Source organism: Siniperca chuatsi, linkage group LG6, assembly GCF_020085105.1.
Source record: "Siniperca chuatsi isolate FFG_IHB_CAS linkage group LG6, ASM2008510v1, whole genome shotgun sequence".
Lineage (NCBI taxonomy): Eukaryota > Metazoa > Chordata > Actinopteri > Centrarchiformes > Sinipercidae > Siniperca > Siniperca chuatsi.
In genome coordinates, this window is record NC_058047.1 from 5,485,236 (window position 1) to 5,505,950 (window position 20,715).

General features: G+C 38.9%; 1 protein-coding gene across 4 annotated transcripts in view; it reads left to right on the forward strand.

Annotated features, from left to right (window-relative positions):
- The first annotated feature begins 1,448 nt into the window (after window positions 1-1,448).
- Window positions 1,449-20,715, forward strand: part of fnbp1l (formin binding protein 1-like) — a 51,607-nt gene continuing 32,340 nt past the window's right edge. For 2 of the 4 annotated variants that reach the window (XM_044198433.1, XM_044198434.1), the window contains exon 1: window positions 1,452-1,662. In XM_044198433.1, coding sequence (XP_044054368.1) covers window positions 1,639-1,662 — 24 coding nt within the window. In that variant the 5' untranslated portion in view covers window positions 1,452-1,638. Of the gene's footprint in view, window positions 1,663-20,715 lie in introns of all 4 variants that reach the window. The other 2 variants (XM_044198435.1, XM_044198432.1) reach the window with 2 other exon arrangements.

Sequence of the window (20,715 nt, forward strand, 5' to 3'; positions counted from 1 at the left end):
TTACTTTTTATATTTTGCTTCCTTACGTGAGTGTTAAAACTATCTGTATGTACATACATACGCACTGTTACGTATTCTTATGCACTATATTATTATTGTCTTTCTCAATGTCCTTTATATCAACTAGGCTATCTCTTAACTTTAGATTATGACCTCTACCTCTGCCATATAAATATATTCAATGTGCAGTTAGCCTAATTCTGTTTAAGTCAGGTTTAATGGGGCTTCAACTAACAGTTATTTTCATTTTCAATTAATGTTACAATTTTTCATTTAATTGAATCATTGTTTTGGTTACAAAATTTTAATTAAAAAAAAATTGAAATGTGCATTATAATTTTCTAGAGCCCAGCTTGAAATCTTCCAGTGCAAAACCCAGTTACAGTCAGTTCACTGTCATATACAACTAAGAAAAGCATCAAATCCTCACGTTTGAGAAGCTGGATAACGGACGAGCAAATGTTTGGTATTTTTGGACTGAAACAAATAATCTATTGTCAGAATCGTTGCCGATTAATTTTCTCTCAATCGACTAATCTTTTCAACTGTAATATTCAAATCTATCTATCTATCTATCTATCTATCTATCTATCTATCTATCTATCTATCTATCTATCTATCTATCTATCTATCTATCTATTAGTGACGACAGCTGTAGTGACGCATCTTGGCCGCTAGAGGGAATTGCTCATTCACGAATGAATGAGTTGGGTTTCTGCCCAAAGAGCGTTTATTATTGAAGTAGCCTAAGAATTGAAACGTTTTACAACATGAAAACACAAACTGGACCACAACCCAGTGAAATAATTTCTTCACTTGGTAACTGAGTTTCTTCCTCCTCTTTAGCCCCACAAAGAAAGTATCACCATCTGAAACAAAGCCTGCCATTTGTTTATATTTATTTATATATTTGTATAAGAAGGAAATTTGAATTTGTTGGCTTCATGGATCACATTTATTTATGTATCTGTTTGTGGGGTTTGCTGGACAGTCTTTCTTTTTTCCTGATTGTTCTTTAACATCATCAATTCTTTGATCCTAATGATTTTAACACAATGATATGTAAGAAGGTACACTGTAAATTGCCTTGAAAATTGAGCAAATCAGAATCAGAAATACTTTATTGATCCCCGAAGGGAAACTCTTTTAGGCTATCAAATAGGCTAAACTAATTAAAATCATAAATTGATCTTGATCTGATTGGACTTCTGACAATAAGGCAGAAATTATCACAAATTCCTGTTCCTGCAGATATTTATATTATTATGTTTTTATATCTTATTTATTTATTTATTTACTACAGTTATTTGATACTTATGCGTCTAAAATCACATAATTATTTTTAAAAGGAAAGCTAATAATTTTTATCTTTTTCTTTATTTATTGGTCATTCTAACTTTGGATGAGCACTAACAATAATATTTTTTAGGGCCACTGTGGGCCAGGGCCCCTTGTTTGGGCGGCCCTGCTCATTCAGGCGGATAGAGAGCAGGAGGAGGAAGAGGAGGAGGAGGAGGAGTGTGTGTGTTTGTCGGCAGACAGTCAGTCAGGAGGACCGGAGTCCCAGCGGCAGTTTGGGAGAGTCTGAGCGGGGAAAACTGTGTCCAATACAGGAGAAGTCAGAAGGGGGAATCCGCAATGAGTTGGGGAACGGAGCTCTGGGTATGTTTAAACTGTGTTACTGTTTGGCTCGTTCGCGTTATGTTTTATCACGGACAACAGGCCGACTTCTGTGATATCGAGTGGAAGAAAGGTGCCGTGTTACCTTTTAGCTTTGTGTTTAAAAAAAAAAAAAAAAAACGGCGAGCGGCTAACGTTAACGCTAGCTGGCCGGCTGTGCTGTTAGCCGGCGAGGCTAAAGCTAAAGCTAATCCGCGGTGCACCTTAACGGCTGTGACAGCGGCCGAACAATAGGCAAGTCTGCAGACACACGGGCACGACAGCCGGGGCGGCGGTCACGCTGCTTTCTCCGCTCGATTACATGTCAACTTAAAGACTATCTGTGCTGCTGAATTGATGTCTTTGTGTCACTGGCAAGTTATGAAGTTGTATCTTGACGGTTTTTTTGTGTGTCACACCCTGTTTCTAAGAGAGGCTGGCAGGGATTCCCGGTAGCAGGGTGGAGAAACGGTGTGATCCGGTTAGAGACCACCGTCCTGCAAGGTCTACCTAAAATTAACCTCAACTCTTCACAGCCGTTTGTTTCACTGATTGGCATAGCACGTCTCTTTGTTGCCAGTTAGTCAATCTTTTGTCTTAACTTCCATGTGATTAGAAGGGACACATGCTCATATTAACAGAATCAGCCGATTTAACACACCTCACAACGTGTGTCCTGCCTTTCTAGCTGTTATAACTCAACGAGTAGCTAAATAGAAGTCAATTATATTACATTTTATTACTTAAGTCACTCAAACATGTGCTGCTGCTGCTCTTTGTCAAGTACTGTAGATATCAGAGTGAGTGAATATCTCCTTTTACATCAGCCCCATGCCTCAAATGTGTTTTTATGTGGTTTAATTGTTTGTTTGTTGAAGCATGGGGTTAATTTAGTGAATATTTATTTGAATAACAGTCACAGCTGACAGTATGGTGAGCTCCAGCCTGATTTTTTTTTTTGGGGTGTTGGCCATCACAAGCTGTGTAACCAGAGAGGCAACCAGCAGCATCCTCTCTGTGTGTGTGTGTGTGTGTGTGTGTGTGTGTGTAAGGAGGCGGTACTTCACCTCCCTGAGATGATACTCCTCCAGCTGACCTCAGTGGTTATTAGCTGCAGTTTAATATAAGCTAATTTTTTGCTTGCTCAGCCCTCAAATGGAACATGACCATGCCGCTGCAGACAACAAGATAACTGTTTGCTTGTCTGTGGTCCAAAAGGATTGCGAAATAGTGCACACATGAACACAGATGTGATTTGTCAGGATTTCAGTGTTTTTTGGATCCCCCATTCATATTATCCATTCAGCTTTTCTTCATTTTTTCCCTTGGTGTTTTTTTTTTTCTTCTTTTCTGTGGATAGAGTACCAAGTATGGATAGGATATAATCAGCTGTGTCAGTTTGTGTTCCCAGTAAGACAGATGGAGAGACTGGCTAGTGAACACGGCTTTAGGAGTGGAAGAGAAATTTGAATTTTACTGATTGAATCTTTTTGAGCCTGTTTTCTAAAGGTGTGAATGTGTTTTTTTTAAGTATTTTTCTTTATCAGAAAAAGATAAGATAACACCTTGGGTTTCTAGATGTTGCTACCATTTGATTCAGAAGCATGAACACATGAGATGTAAGAATGGTCATACCAAGAAAACTATTTAAACCTGTCCTCAGTAGGGCTGCAGTTTATGATTATTTTCATTATCAGTTTTTTTTTGAGTAATCAATTAATCATTTACATCTATAAAATGTCAAAAAAACAGTAAAAATGGCCATCACAAGCGATTAATTTTTTGTTGATCAACAAATCCATTGATCGATTTAATTATTGAGTATGAGTCCTCAGTATTTTTAAGTGTGCAGGGTTGGGGTTTACATATGTCTTTCAGTTTGCATAAAACCAAAACGTTGGGCAATAATTATGTTTTTATCGCACAGTGAGCAGTTCTATTTAAGTAATTTATTTATAAAGCTCAATATCACATGCAATTTCTTAAAAGCTTTAGGACATAAGAGAAGAAACCTTGGGTGAGGAAATTCGAGATTACAGAACATGAATATAATGTTTTAACAGGTAGTAGAAATACAAAATACCACAGTAAAATTCAACAGCAGGATATTTAAAATGTCCAAAATGAATGTAGTAAATTCACCATCAGAAGTCCAATAAATTAAATCCAAGGAATAACTCAAATAATGGAAAATGATGAACTAAAATTTGAAGTGGCAGGATATTCCTTTATTCTCATTAAACCTGTTTCAGTGCTTCTCTGCATCGTCAGTGCTGTAGCAAAGCAAAGCACACTATGATCTGCTGAGTGGTGACGCTGACTGACGGACTGTCATAATCCCATGATGAGATTAATGTGTTGGCTGTCTGATGTCAGATTACGGATTATTGTCCGCAAAATAGGATGCAAAACAGTTGATTGGCTGTTTTGTTTTACAGATTACAGACTATCTAATGTCAGACATTATACATTATTGTCAGTCTAATTTTGCATTACAGACTACAAATGAGTCAGTAGGTGTTTGGCTCAAATGAAACATGATAGGCTGGCCAATAGCAGAGATTACACTTGCTGTCCAAAAATCATTAATATGACTACTTAGGTCATTGGTTGTCTCATAGACATTCAATAGCTAATTCCCCTAGTGCTGCAACTAACTATTATTTTCATTATCGACTAATCTGCCAATTGTTTTCTTGGTTAATCTGTTATTTGCTTGGTCTATAAAAATACAGCAAATTATTGAAAAAAGGCCAGTCACAATTTCCCAGAGCCAAAGGCAATGTTTTCAAATTGCTTGTTTTATTGGCCCAACAGTCCAAAACTCAAATATATTTAATTAACTGTAAAGAAAAGTAGCCAATCTTAACATTTGAGAAGCTTGTGGGCGCCCCAACCCACAGGTTGTAAACCAATGCACTAATTGTTTCATCTCTAAATTCCATCAATAGGTATTTTTTACAAACAGCATTAGTATGTTGAATGTAGCTTGGCGCCTTTGCTTTTGCCCTGCGTTTTGGCTCTAACCCAGGTCTTTGAGACACTACAAAGCAAGCGAGGAACATCCTATTACCGTGCTGGCTTCCTGCCCTCCGAGACACACACATAAAATAGGAAGTGCTTGTCTGAATTAAAGCTCTGTGTGCGTTTAGCGCCAGGATGCTGCCATGCTGTGCTCTGGTCTGTCTGGTTGAGGTGAGCCGGAGGCCAGCAGAGTGGAGCAGCCAAGTCTGACTGAAGGACAAGAGACTGACAGGCAGTCGTCTCTACCGATCGGCCAAACTGAAAGACAAGGATAAGGGGATAAAGGATGGAAAGGTAGAAGAAAGAGGACAGGCTTTAAACGGCTGGCTAAACTCTTGATTTTACTTTGGAGTCAGCTGTTAAATGGATAGGAGACTTCAGACCAGTTGTGGAAACTCAGATTCAGTTTTTTTTCCCCCCTCTTGCAGATCAAGGGGTCACAAGAGTTTGCTTTTCTTTTCTTCATGTGTTGTGTGGATTTGGAAAAGGCTTATTACTGTGTTCCCTCAAGTGTCCTATGGGAGGTGTTGGAATATGGGGTACCGGGGTTACGTGTGAATCATTTGATACTTGGAGCAAGAGGATTGTTTGTGTTCTTGGCATCAGGTGGCCATCGGCCTCAAACAAGGGTACTCGATATCCCCACTCCTGTTTGTGATATTTATAGACCGTAGCTTAAAGTATAGTCTGGAGTGATCCCAGTTTACTGTAGGGTAGCTTCGCTTCTGCTTAAAATTGCGTTGTCTTGCTTTGTGGGACTATCATCTCATATTTGGATGAGGATTGGGCAAAATATAGAATATTAAAGATAGATTTGCAGGGATTTTGTCGGTGATGCAAAAGTAGACAACACCTTAAATATCAAAGTGATCTTCATGCGCTTTTTCTGGGTTCAGTTGAGTTTCCAGAAGACTGTCAGTCGTAGTGGTCTCGCAACCAACCCTTGTAGTGCTTATCCCATAATTGACTGTGATAATCGATCACTAGTTTAAGTAATTTATCAAGCAAAAATGTCAAACATTCACTGGTTTCAGATTCTCAAATATAAGAATTTGGTGATTTTCTCAATTTTATATAACTGTAAATACTTTTGAGTTTTGGAAAGCAGTCTTTGTCCAGTGCCCTTGCCATTAATTAGTAAATAAACAAAAGAGATTCATCAATCATAAAAATGGTAATTTGCAGCTCTATAACTTTGACTTGAGAGTATGAGAGGGTTAGTAGAGGTAACATGGTAATGGTGACCACTATGGAGAATTAACCACCTATTGAGAGACAGATGGAGGATGGTAACTATTTAGTGTCTGGAAAAAATCCCTCTGATATAGACATGGCTTCGCTTTCAGAGACGGGATGCAGAACACAATCGAGCGATCACAAAGCTAGTCTTGATCCACCACTTGTTGTATCTTCTCATTGGCTTGTGGATCTGTGGCAGTGGACACTCTGATAAGAGGGTTCTTGTTGTTTAGTAGGGCAGTAGTCCGGTTCTAAGCAGGTCACAGCGTGTGTGAATGAAGTCATGTTGAAGCTGAGGGCACTGGCCTGGACACAACAAGCTGTTCTATCCATTCCAGCCAAGCTTTTCAGCACATTGTTTGTATGTGGAGGGGGCTGTTTTTTGTAGGTGTGAGTGAGAGAACATGTTGTTTTCAGTCCTGGATGTGTGACAATGATAGTTGCAGCCCACATTACTTTGTGTATGTCCTGCGTGTGAGGGTGGATGTCTTTCTTAATTAACAAAATTGTGCTAACACACATCTCCAGGAGACAAGGAGGAAGATGAAGATGGAGAGGGAGGAAGGAGGTGTGAGAGAAGAATAGAGGAGAAGAAAGGAGGGAGGGAGGAGGTTTAATGATATTTAATATTAAGAGATATTTTCATATGGTGGGAGGGGAAGGCAGATGGACTGAGAGACAAGTATAGTTTACAGACATAATGGATTAGATGAAACTTTAATGATCCCAGCGGGGAAATTGGCTGCTGCAACAGTAAGTAGTACAGGATACATCAAGAATGAATGGGCTGTCTGTCAGAATAGACCAAAATGAGTTCACACTGTATAAACAGATCCAAACATTTATAATAGGTGCAAAATGGCAGGAGATGCTACTGTACTTACTTACCTTTTTGTCATCTTTCAGGTGATTTTAACTTATGTTGGTTGATTAGGCTGCATTCAGACAAACGACAGCGCTGCATGACAAAAAGGCAGCCTGCTCATTTCTTTGCATGAGGCCCCATTGACCTTCTTCACAGCAGACATTTTGACATGTCATAAGCCAGGTTTCCATCCAAATTTAGCGCAAATTTCAACAGGATTTCCAGAAAATCTGCAAAAGAAAATGCAAAGTAATGTGCGTTTCCATCCACTATCGTTATGCAAATATTAGGAGCTTATTCTCCAGTTGGGTGCTATCAAACCATTTTAGAAGAAATGTGCACAACGAGATGACGTACTTAAGAGCGCCAGTCAAACCTCAAAGGGGGGGAAAACAATGTGGAAATCATGTTGGAAATATGGCATTTGTGTTTCTTTTCATGTATAAATTTGAGGAAGCTTAAGAAAACGTAGGGTTGTCCTGCAAAAAAGTTGAACCTGGCTCAGCTTTTTTTTCCCCAGACTGCATCGTGACATCATCCAGCAAGGTGCTGCTGTGGCCAATCAAATATGAAAATTACTTTGTATGGTGTATTTCAACTGTTAAAATGATTGCTGCCATGCTAACTGTCTCACTTTTATAAACTGCTGTTCAGTGTTTTGGTGTCTGATAAGCCTTCAAACTTATGGATCTGTTACTAAAACTAGACTTGCCGCCAACGCAGCCCCTTGTATTTTTTTTTACGCAGGGCTGTTTTTGGTCTGAACGCCCACTTAGATCTCTTTCCAGGACTATGTGGGCATGTACAGTACAGACTGCGCTTGATTGACATCTCCCTCACTCTCAATTTAGCTTTGTTGCAGCTGTTAGAGTGGGACAAATACACATTTGTCATTGTTATTAGTACATGGAGTTTGGTAACCTCATGTAATTCCTAGGTTAGCTCTGTCCAGATGTCTAATCAGAATAACTGAAAACACCTGTGTGGTTGTGCAAGGCCTTTGATAGTAGTAATAGTACAGTAGCAGAGCACAGAAATGGCAGTTACTCTCAATTAGTAATCAATATAGTATTTTGTGTTGGCAAGTAAATGTAGCGTACCCTATAGCCCAAGTGTAATTTTTGAAATGTTTCTACGTAATAGTGAGATGCATACACATTTAATCAGAATCTGATGAATGGTGTTGGTAATATCACGAATGACATATGGACAAACAAAGGAAGGAAGAGACAAATGAGACAATTAACTACCAAAAGGAAGAAATGACTTGTAGAACGATCAATAGAACCTAATTTCATGTATGGGATACTAGTACTAACACACAAAACACAGAGCTGCTGCCTTCTTCCTCTGTCCCCACTGCTCCTCTCCCTCCCGCTCTTCCTTCCTCTCATCCTCCCATCGCCTCGCTCCCTGTCCTCCCTCTGGATGGGGTCACAGCTGTATCCACCCAGCCAGCTGTTTGGCAGGCACGCTCTTCTTGGATTCATACACCATCATACCTACACGCCTTTCAGTCCAATGCAGTGACCCTGGATAAACCTCTTTTCTGTCAGTCTAAATGGGTCAACACGTGTTATATGAGCCTCTTCCCAATCAGGGCTTATTGTTGGTGTGATACTGCTTTTCTTTGTTATGAAAAGGGTGGACAGAGGTATCTATAAATCTAGGATTACTATATGGGTTACTTGTTACTTACTTATAGGGTTACTTGGTGGAAGCTGTGTATTTCTTTCTTCTGGAGAAAGGGAGAGAATGAAGTCTGGCCTATTGTATTGTTATTTGTTGTGGCAGATATGTGTTGTATTTTTAACTTTTGGTTCATTGTGTTTCCTCATACCAGTCATAAAGTTATATTATTACCATCATTTCTTCTAATTTTTATCTTTTGTTGCAATATCAGAGTTTATTATAATTTCTTTCCAGGAAGTAAAAACTGAATCACCAGACAGAAACCGTTGCAGATGTCTCAGAGTCATGACTTGTTTAGATGCAGGGCTTTGGTCAGATCTGCAGCTGCATTCACTTTTTTGCTGTCTTCCAGGAGTCAGTCTGTCTGTCAACTGTTTATTAGTCAGTTACTTTATTAGCCAGCGGATAAAAATGCAGGCTTTAGGACACGTGGAAAATTTGTAAGATGTTGGGAATTTTTCTGGGGAATTTTCCCTAGATCTCCAACCCAGTCATTACACTAAACCTCTGCTGGATGGCTGGCTGCTGTCAATCTAAGGCCTGCTTTTGTAACATGCTCACAGACAGTGCTATAGACTTTTTATACTGATGGCATTCCCTTTCATTTGCCCTGTTTTATTAACTGCCACACCAAGTAGTTTGAAAGATTTTTTTAAAATAATGTATGTAGGCATAGGGTTAGGCAGAGACACGATATATAGATTTTTGCCATACCATTTATGCTATGGTACTGTATCATAATGTCATGTTGCAAGTCATTGAGCAGAACTCCTTTTGGCAATATTGGATTTTTAGGATTTTTTGCAACAATGGGATGATGAACCTTGCAGTATTTAATTCACTGGGTTAGTCAAAAACAGACATTGCTGTCTGGTCATTTTTGACATGAACACATTAAGCATTCTCTTTCATGCCATTTAATGTCGTTATTACACATGGCTTTAGAGCTAAAATGATTAGTTCATTAATTGATTAGTCAACTGACAGAAATTAAATCTGCAACTATTTTGATAATCGATTAATTGATTGAGCCATTTCCAAACTTTCTCTAATGGCAGCTTTTCCAATGTGAATATTTGCTGCTTTTCTTTATGTGATAATAAATTGAATATCTTTGGGTTTTGGACTGTCGGACAAAACAAGCAATTTGATGACACCACCTTGGGCTTTAGGAAACTGTGATGGGTATTTTTCACATTCTAGATTAATCGACACTGAAAATAATCATTGGTTGCGGCCCTATATGACTTTGCATAGCTTAGCTCTACATTAACTCCCTACTGTAACATGCTCGTTTAATAATCATTTTGCTCACTGGGGTAAATTCCTGTTGACGAAACCAGCAGTGAGACAAACGTTTTCGTCTTGGCCGTCGACCCTGAGGTAAACCTGCAACAACTTTTTGAGTTGGTGACGTAGAAGCAAGATGTCCTCCAGCTGATGTCCTTTGGTTGCTGTGTAGTAAACACATCATTAGCTTGCTAATCCTGCTCACCTGTGCTCCACTGATGCTATCTGCTCTATGGACGGACACAATACCAAATTACTTAGTGACATACAGGCTCAAAGACAGGCAGAGGGACACAGGGATAACAGCTTCCATTGTGCAGCACCGTGTCCTCTGATTGTTGTTTCAGCTCCATGTTTACTGATTTGGTTCTCTGTCTCTACAGTACCATCACTTCCCTTAGCGACCAATGTTAGAGCATGGAGAATAAATCAAGCATGAATGAACCAAGCACCTTTTTGTTCCCTCTGTGTGTGTGTGTGTGTGTGTGTGTGTGTGTGTGTGTGTGTTCATGTGAGTAACGACTAGCAGGTGTGTGTTTGCCATGTGATGATAAACCATTAGCTCCTCTTATCCCATTGTGGAGTTGATAATTGCACCTCTCCCTTCATCTCCATCCTTACACCAACACTCTTCATCTCCCCCTCCCCCCCAACACTCCCTGCCTCCCCTCGGGATCAGGAGGAATTCCCCAGCACAGACCCTTTTTTATATAAGGGTTTCCCACAGGACAAGATGAAATGTGCAGTGTTTTAAAATGGTTTAATGTCACAGACCCTTAAATAGACTTTAGTGATGTGGAGCTGCTGTTTGAAAGTTTTCTCCCAGGGGTCACATATCCCATATGTGACTTTTTGTTTTTTTTTACACAGAGTTAAACTGGATATAGTGGTGAGAATTAAACACTATAACTAGGATAATTGAAGAACGTTAGTAAAACCTGATGGTTAAGCTCATCCTTCGCATCCATTCTTTAATTTGAGATATTTGGTAGTGAACTAATTAGGCTAAATGGTGAAATTGGACCAATGGTTCTTCCTGCTTTCTTACCTGTGACCCTATTATAAGGTCTCCAAATTGTTCTGACCCCAGCAGTTAAGAGAGCGATTATGCTTTCCCCTTTAATTCAGTTGATATTATATTATGTTCAGTTTACAATGATATAACTAAGAGAAAAGCAGCAAATCATCAAATTTTAGATGCCAGAACCAGCTAATGTATGGCATTTTTGCTTTACAAATGATATGAATTATTTTTGATACATTTAACGTCTATCCACTGAGCAATAAGCCGACTAATAGTTTTAGCACTAGCTCAGTTTGACCCTTAATTCACTTCATCAAAAATATATAAATGAAAACTAGATATCTTAGGATTCTCCAGTGACTCCAGCTGCATCAACTCCACATGGGGTTGTGAGTGACCTCAAGGTTACTATTCGTCTTTTGACTATGGACTTCCAGGAACCATCTAGGGTTCTTGTAGGTGTCCACCAGCTTGTGCTGATGTAGCAGCTGGCATTGTTTACAAGCGATACAAAAGCAATTTTATGATGCTGCCTTATCAGTCAGCAGAATCTATTCGTGGTGCATTTTTCTGCTGTTGTAGTCGATAAGTGTGTGTATGGGAAACACTGGCTTTTGGAAGGAATTTGCCACAATGCACATACCATAAATACAGACATCATGTGCAAAAGTATGTATATACATGGAATAAGCGTAACTAGGGCAGCCCCACCCCCTCTTCTTTCTCTGTCTCCCTCCCTGTCCGACACACAGCCTGTTTGCATATAGGAAACAATGTTAATTCTAGCAACAGAGGAGTTTTCCCAGGCTGTTTATTTGGCCGCTGAAGTTTCAGAGCCCAATAAAACTGCTCTGTGTTGCCTTCAGCTCAGTGCGGACACACACACACTCACTAGCTGCTCAGCATGGAGGGTTTCTGGTTACCTAGGTAACCTGTCCATGAAATACAGTGTACCCCCTGGTTACCGTGGGTACCCCAGACCATAATATGTCAGGTAGTCAGAGTGTAAAATAAAGGATGTTAACACACTGAGCAGCAGGCTGACTCTGAGCTGGTTTATTATCCATTAGCTTGTTAATCAGAAACTAGGGAAGATATGTGTCTTTTGTAGATAAAAGGCATGAAAGTGTAAAGGATTTGTTCTTTTCTTTGGAAAGGTGGAAACATATTTTTTTCCTGATGACCTGAGACTTGTTTAGCCTCCAATGTTTGATTCAGCCAACTATAAATTGCAGGGATTTGAAAGGGGGGGGGGGCTTTCACAACGAGATGACAAGTCTCAAACAGGATTCAGATTTCTACATTTGTGAACTCATTTAAACCCACTTTGTGACCCACTACTGTCTCCTAAAGCAGTCTTTAACAAACACTACTATGTGTTTTCCTAGACTAAATTTGCCATTGTTCATTTAAATTCTCTTAATGTTTACAAATTGTTACTCACAAGTACCAACAGAAACCCTGCGACACATTATGGGTCCACACTCGTGGCTGAAGACGTGCTGCAGAGCTGTTGAAGCAGCAGCAGCTAATATTAATGGTAGTTAAGGTAGTAGCACTAGCTAGAAATAATACTAGCAGCCATAGTAGCATTAGAGGCAAGTATACTTGCTGTAAGCAGGGTTTGCACTTTTCATTGCAACAATGATGCCGTTTGTACCAGACTAACTTTTCAGCACCATCATCCGGTCAAAATTTTAAGGTGTCCACTACTTTGGTTTATGACCAAATACCTGCAAAACGAATGACATTCCCATCAGCCTCAGTTGTACTTTGTGTTTATTGCAAATTACACATGTTAGTATGCTAACACACACAACTAAGATGGCGAACATGTTGAACATTCCACCTGCTAAACATCAGCATATTCACATTTTCATTGTAAGCATGTTAGCATGCTGTCAATTAAAGTTTGTTAAAATTCTCATTTGTTTACTGTAATCAAAAACTATGCCTAATATAATGTCTAATTTCAATTCCAATATAATTTTAATATTTTGTAGCTCTCAATGGGTGTACAGTTTCACACTATTGTTCATTGTCCCCCAAGGATGGAGCAGTGACCCCCTAGAAAAGTACTAAATACCCCATTGACTCAAACGCTGTGTAAAACTACAGTAGTTGAGCTGATAACAACAACAGCAGCAGCAGTAATAGTTGTACCACACCCAAGTTCTGGCCTCCTATCATATATTAGTCATGCAGTTAATGGTTAATCCACATGATACACACTCACAGTGAAGTACACTGTGCTGGCCAGTATGTGTTCTCTGCTTTTAAACATGCAGACAACAGGAAAAAATGGAAAACATGCACGTAGACTGTGCAGAGATTCTGTCAGCATGTCACATGACGAGGGTAGTCATGCTCAGCCGCTCCCTGCAGGAAGTAAAAGGGCATTCCTCTGAAACTACATGCTCATTTATACCATGATAAAGAATTATTTAAGGAGATGTTTCCGCTGAATGCAGGCAGTTTTTGAGTTAATGCAAGCCATTTAAAGAGAATTTCCGCTGGATATAAGGGAACATTGTAGGGAATATTCCATTGACCCTAAAGCTAACTGAATATTTGTCGATTGTAAATATTACATATATAATATTTTAAAGAATACATTAATACATGACCCTATTTCTAGTAGGTTATTTCTTATTTCTTATAGTGTGGAGGAGGCTTATTGTTAATGACGTTGCCTATCGAAGCGATCAAAACCAACGTGGAACCGAATGACATTGGCACCAACAGGTGCACTTACAAGCTTTTACAAAACAATTGCATACATCCCCCTGTTTTCAGTCTTTATGCTAAGCTAACCGGCTGCTGGCTGTAGCTTCATAATTAGTACACAGATATGAGAGTGGTATTAATCTTCTCATCTAACTCTTCTGCAAGAAAGTGAATTAACATATTTCCCAAAAATGTCTTAACTATTCCTTTTAACTAGCACATCTTGACCTGGCTACAGCCTTGTTTATCAAAGGCAGTGATAGGATTTGTCGGAAGTATACCCAGTAACTTTTCATATTTAAATAAAAATGTACTCATTTACATGTAGAGTTTTACCTAACACTTGCTGGTGCTAGTCACAAGGTCTCAGAACAGAGGCAGGCAAATAGATTATTTAAATTTTTGATTGTCATTGCTGAATGGACTAAAACTGATGTGACGTTTTCATTACCTAAAAATAGTGCCAGCTGTCAGCACCCAAACCAAGTGTCATAGCCTACAGTCAACCGCACTAACCAGCATGAACACTGAGGAGAAGGTGTCAGGGTCAACACGCACACACACACACACTCACACTCCCACACACTCACACAGCTGGGAGCCTCATGCCAAACCCTGGCATTGATTAGGGCACTTGAGTCAGCGGTAAGATAAATGAGGGATCCTGTGGCTTTTTCTGAGATGAATGGGCTGTTTGTGTTTGTGTGTGTGTGTGTGTGTGTGTGTGTGTGTGTGTGTACACAGGCATGCACATATGGTCTGGTGACACAGCTCAGTGAATTGTTGAACAGATACAGTAATCATCACATCCTGTTCATTCATAGTGGAGACACACACACACACCCACACACACACACACACACACACACAGGAAACGCTGTGGTTAATAGTGCGGACAACCACGGAAACTGATTGTGCTGAAATTAGCCATCCTTTTGTGTGTATATCTGTGTGTGTGTGTGTGTGTGTGTGTGTGTAGCCACCCAACCTAGTCATTTCTCCGTCCCAGCAGCACATGTAACTAGGGTTGGGTTCTAATAGCCACTTACATTTTGGATCCAAAATACCTGGATTTTTTATGCTTCAACGCTCATCTCGCCTTGTACTTCTTAAGCAAAGAAGCACGTCGAAAACATTTAGATAGCAGGCTTCCCTTTTTTTAGTCGGGGCTGACAGTTGCTCTTGTTGGTAAAAATGACAGACAGCAGATTATATCTTCTGTGAAAAATTATCATTAATTCCGTTAAGGTTAAAATCAAAGTTTGAGCAGTTTGGTTGATGAAAACATCACAACACTACAACTGTGAGTGGACCATGTGATTTTTGTAGTTCAAAAAGAGCAACAGAGAGGTGACTCTTCTTTAGAGAAATGGTCTCATCACATCAATTACAAGAGAATGTTCCAGTTATATTTATGGAAATCATATTTTAAACGTATCAACTTTTTAGTTCTGATTTGGGACTCCCAGTATTTGAATCAAGTAGCTTGTAAAAAATAAGGTACAAAAGTAAGTAGGCTACAGCCTTCACAGCCAACAAAAGATTATTATTTATAACTTTAGTTGCCAGCAAGCTGAACCTAATCAGGTGCCATAAAGGATTTGAAAGGATTCGTATATAATAAGCATATCAGTACTGGATTCAAATTCAATAAAATGATATCACATGCCAACTATGCATGCAACCTTCTTGCTTTCATCTTTACTAGGGATGGATATTGGCAGGATTTTATCGATACTACTCTTATCGATACTTCTTATCGGTCTGGTACTTTACTCTTATGGGTTCTTTTTTTATATAAAAAAGTCAAAACAGGATTAGAATTAATTTATATATTTTTAATATAAAAAATATTTTTTCTAGAGCAGCAACAGTAATGTATACAACAAAGTCACTATATAAACTCAGTGATATCTCCCTGTAAACAAATGTAAAATCTAAATGAAATAAATACTACTCCTGACATAAAAACTGTGACTGTAGTTTAAAAATGCAGATCATAGAAATCAGTTGTTATCACCAATTTATCCTTGGTCATCAATCCACATTAGTATCGTTCTAGATCAGATAGTGACCCAGGAAATCCGCTAGTTGACCTTCAGTGTCAAAGGTTTGATCGACCCCACAAAACGATCCCGGTCAAGATCAGGGTTGAGACAAAGAGGGTCAGACTCAGGCTGATGGATCCTGATCAAAGTCACAGTCTGACATTTACAAATAAAGCAGAGAAAAGTACTGTATGTGGGAGTATTGAGCTTTTTATTTGACAATGTTAAGATAAACGCAATCATGTGAAACATATTACTGAAATAAAGTGTTAATTGTAGGGCTGCTGCTAATGAATATTTTCATCATTGATAATCTGCTGATTAATCATTTAATCATTAAAGAAATATTATTTTCTCAATTAATCAATTAATTGTTTGATCTATAAAATGTCAAAAAATAGTGCAAAATGCCCATCATATTTTCCCAGAACACAAGATTGTGTCTTCAAATTGTTTTGTCTGACCAACAGTCCAAAACCAAAGATATTTAATTTACCATTATAGAAGACGACTCAAGAGACACAAAGGAAAACAAGCAAATATTTACATCTGAGGAGCAGAAACCAGAGATTTTGTAGCATTTTTGCTTAAAAAAATTATACATTGATTATCAGAATTGTTGATTAATTGATCAATCGACTAATTGTTTCAGCTCTAGTTAATTTCGAATTAAATTTCTAGAATCGATATTGTTTCCCAACTTGAGACTCTCACCCCTGTTTCAGTTGGACATTAATGACTTGACAGTTGTAATCCAAGTACTCTCAGTAGGTTAAGTATTTATATATTTTTTTTGTTGGTAATACATTTTTGTTGGCTCACACTTGGCACTATGTATCCCCTGTTATCCCTGTGAACTAAAAGATTTAGCTCACTTGTCTGCCATAAACAACACAGTATGATGATATTTTGCAGCTAAAAACTGGGTAAATCTTGAGAGGACTTACTCCTCTCAGATTTTACTGACTTGCAAATCACGGTTAGAGGACAAGGATGGCTGTTTGCGTTTGATCTGGGGACAGAGGAAGGCATTTGCATTTCACTTGGTGGATTTGTTGGTTGGAGAATTGTTTTCTTTACAAGAAAGAGACAGAGACATACTGTGCTGACCTGCTGAACAAAGCAATTTAAGTTGACCAACAGCATGCTTGCAACATAAAAGACTAGTCAACCAAGTGCGCTCAGGGCCAGTGTGCGGAGAGATCAACACCGTTACTTCTTGTCTCCTCTGAAAAACGAATATGATTTGATGTCAATATCTTCCCCCTAACAACATCATAATTTCAGCTACTTTTCAGCTGACATAAGAAGATGTTATGTTAAAACAGTCATGGAGCAAGCATGTGTTGGTAACATGGTTAAGTAGTGAAAATGGGTTGTATCCTGTGCTTGCTAGGGCATGATTATATCTGGATTAGATTGATATCTATCTAGATGTCAAATCATCTTTTTCTCTTTCTGTCTCTCTCGCCTAACCAGTCTGTCAGGGTGTGTATGTGAAGCAGCAGGAGAGCAAGACAATAGAGGGGATCAGGTTGCTATGAAACCTAACAAGCTAGCCCCAGACAGGAGTGCCCAGGTGTGTGTTTGTCCACAGACATGTAGTAAATATAGCAGGAATGGCCTGGAGTCAAACCCTCGATTTGAGGAATGGGTGTCAGTGGACTAGGATTGCCTCGCCAGTTATTTATGCTGACTGAACATGAATTTCATGCATAATTGCCCTGACTAAAGGATATAATGTCTTCAGTGTGTTTAAATGTTGCCTCATGGCCCTGACACACAGGCAATGTCCACTCCTCTCAACTACTCTTCATTGGAACAAATGTGAAAAGGCGATTCTTGTGAGTCATTTCGTGCAAAGCCACACGTGATGCTTGATCTTGTAGAATTTCGTGCTGGTGCACGTTTACATGAATTTCTTGGCTTTGATGCAAGATAACAGAATAAACCAATAGACAGAGGCTATATTGTTCACATGTCAAGTGCAACTTTCACTGTATTCTACCAATTCTGATAGAAAAATCCAGTGTCACAAATATACAATGAAAAATTTCCTTTGTCTCTAACATTTTGTGCAGTAGTTGTGTGTACTATTTACAAGTTTTAAGGATCTAAGAAGTTTAATAAGTTAAAATCTTCATGAAATTTCTTGCATCCAAGCCAAGATTTGTGTTTCCAGCCGTTACATGACACAATCTACTTCAGAGCTTCCTCAGTTGCCTAAGTTTTGTTGTCCTTGGCACACCGGGATGATTTGTCAGGTTTTGTGCCCATGGCCTACTGTGTGTCCTGTCCTTTAGAGTCCTAAAATATTGTCTTCACAGTGCTTGCTTGTTGATGTTTTTTACTGTTGTATATTTAAACCAGAGTTAGTCTCCATCTCAAATTTACTTTAAGAAGCTCAAAAACGTTTTCTTTCTGTCCAGTAAAAAGTGAGGATCTTATTGGAAAGGTCACATCACTCTTTGTGTGTGAATTGTGAATTGTGAAGTTGAACCCAGTTACCAGCAACATGTCCACACGTTCATGTAAGCAAAATTACCAGATTCTTCTAGCTAATTTCACACATAAAAAGATGTTAAAAGATGATCTAAGGGTAAAGGAGAAAAGGTGGATTGTAGTCAAAGCAAAATAATGGTCATTAGCAGGTATTGTTGTCTTTCAACATTATGAAGCACATTGGCCTAAATATACAGAACTGTTTATTGTTCTGTTTGTATGTAAGAAAGATAGAGAGACAGTGTGTATGCATGGCTGGCTGCAGCAACAGAGTGTTTATTGTGGTAAAGGAGGTCAGATAATGGAGTCAGTGTCATCCATGTTTATTATCAACACATGACACACATGTGCACTTTGTCTTTATGTTTGTTTCTAACTGCTCCCCCTTCTTTTCTCTTCTTGCTAACCAGGTGTCATTCCTTCCACAGTCATCAAAATGCTTGTTATGCATTTACTAACTTCTGACTGGTAAAAATGTGACTGTCACAGATTTATGGCTGTATTGTAGAGGGCAGCAACTTCTTTAAGGTGACATTTTGCTTTTTTTGTCCTTGGCTCCTCCTATACCTGCATGTATGACTTGAATTGTGAACCAACACTGCAGAATTGTGCAAAAAGTTCATTTTTTTTCCCCCACTAATTATTAATATATGAGTACAGCAATGCCACTAGTCAACATTAGCTGCATGACTCTTGCAGAGATAATAGGCCCACTATAGGGGTTATTTTGTGGAACGGAGTCCACTGTGGCAGGGTTGGGTTAATGTTTGACTGACCCATCTCTGACTCGGACACAGACACCTCCTGATGGGTATTGTCTGGGTTCATTCAAAGACGGCCCACTAGTTGGAGAAAACTGACCAACAACCAGACAGTGAGCCATCCCAGAAAATGGGAGCCATCCCTGGTAAATGCTGGGATTACAGTAAATATTTTATTAGTTATTTTGTATGAATCTTACTTTGACAATGAAAGCCACAACCTGGTGACACACTGCTGACCAAAGCAAAGCTGCAACTAACAATTGTTATTTTTATCCTTGATTTAATTGTTAAAAAAAAATCACAATGCCCGCATGTCCTTTGGCAAGATACTGAACCCCAAATTGGGGTGCCATCCGTGTGTATGAATGAGCATTAGTTATTCTTGATGAGCAGTTGGCACTTGTATGAATGTGTGTGTGTGTGTGAATGTCAACATTTGCTTTGAGTGGTCGGAAGACTAGAAAGGCGCTATATGAATGTAGTTTTCTCTGTTTCGGTCCAGTTACAAAAGCAAAAACATGGATTTGACCATCGTTGACATTTTCAGCCAACATCTGTTACAACTTTCCAGTTGCCAGCCAGTTTCAGTATTGAAACGTCTGTGTTTAAGGTATTTATTAGCAGTCGCAATGTTTTTTCCTTCTGCGTTCCTTTTGGGTTTGAGGAAAGAGTCTGTCTTTTTTGATGTTTTCTCCTGAGCTGTGTTTGCTGGCACACAATGAACACAGGTTCCTGTTAAATCACCTCCTGGGTGAATGGACAGAGTTCGACTGGTCCACCTATTTTAGAAACTGAAAGCACACATTCCAGTGGAGAGAGAGAGAGATTACAATAATACAAGATTTTAAGCTCTGAAACAGTTCCTTAGCTTTGACTTTGTGTTGATACAAACTATCTGAGTGTGATCTGAAACAGATGAATAGTTTTCCTCTGTAGCAACTGCAGAAGTGGTAGTGAGGTGTAAATCAGTGCACTCTGTTTGAGATCATCCAACTCAACAGTAAACAATACACAGATTGGGAAACAAAAGCTCCAGCTATTACATAAGAGGAAGAAACACTCTCCTCAACTGAACAGTTTGAACGGATGTAAACAAATGGTTCGCCTGATTTGACAATAGCCGAAACACCTCACAGGAACCCATTTTAGTCCATTAGTGTACTCCGGGATGCACACGTAACCAAAAGAAGTATGGCTGTGTTCGAAATCGCATATTAACGAACTATTCATACTATGTCACAGTGAGTGTGTAGTGCGTTCCTACTGCATAATATGTGGATTTTGCATCTTTTCAGGCTGTCCAATGACGGACTGCAAGGCACACGGTTTTAGCACCACACTGTAGTTTTTTTTTATACAATTTTCATATGCAGCTCACTGACTCAGCTGACTGTGATCCCTGAGACTCACTCCCTGATTCATTTTAATCCCCTAAAATGATCTATAATTTGAATAACTATGAATCACATATTTCCTCCTAAGTCTTGTGTGTGTGTGTATAGCCAGCTTGGTCTGCAGTAGTTTCTGTTTCTGCAGGGTAAAGAAAAAACATGAACATAGATCCTGCAAGACAGAACAAATAAGAGTGATAGAGGTGTGTGTGTGTTTACAGGACATAGATGAAGTAGTATAAACAGCTAGTTTAAAACTGATCTTAACACTGAGGTAATCAAATTACCAACACTGCTACAATGGTGGTTCATGTTAGGTAGAGTGCTAATTAGCAACATTTAACAGCTATTTAATAGGCTATCAGCACTTTCCAAAGCAACATGAGACATTTAACAGAGCTACAAAGAAATTAAATGATCTGTGTCTAGATTGCAGGTGCAAAACAATTGAATATGTTAAGGAAACCGGTTTGATAATTAAGCCAAAACA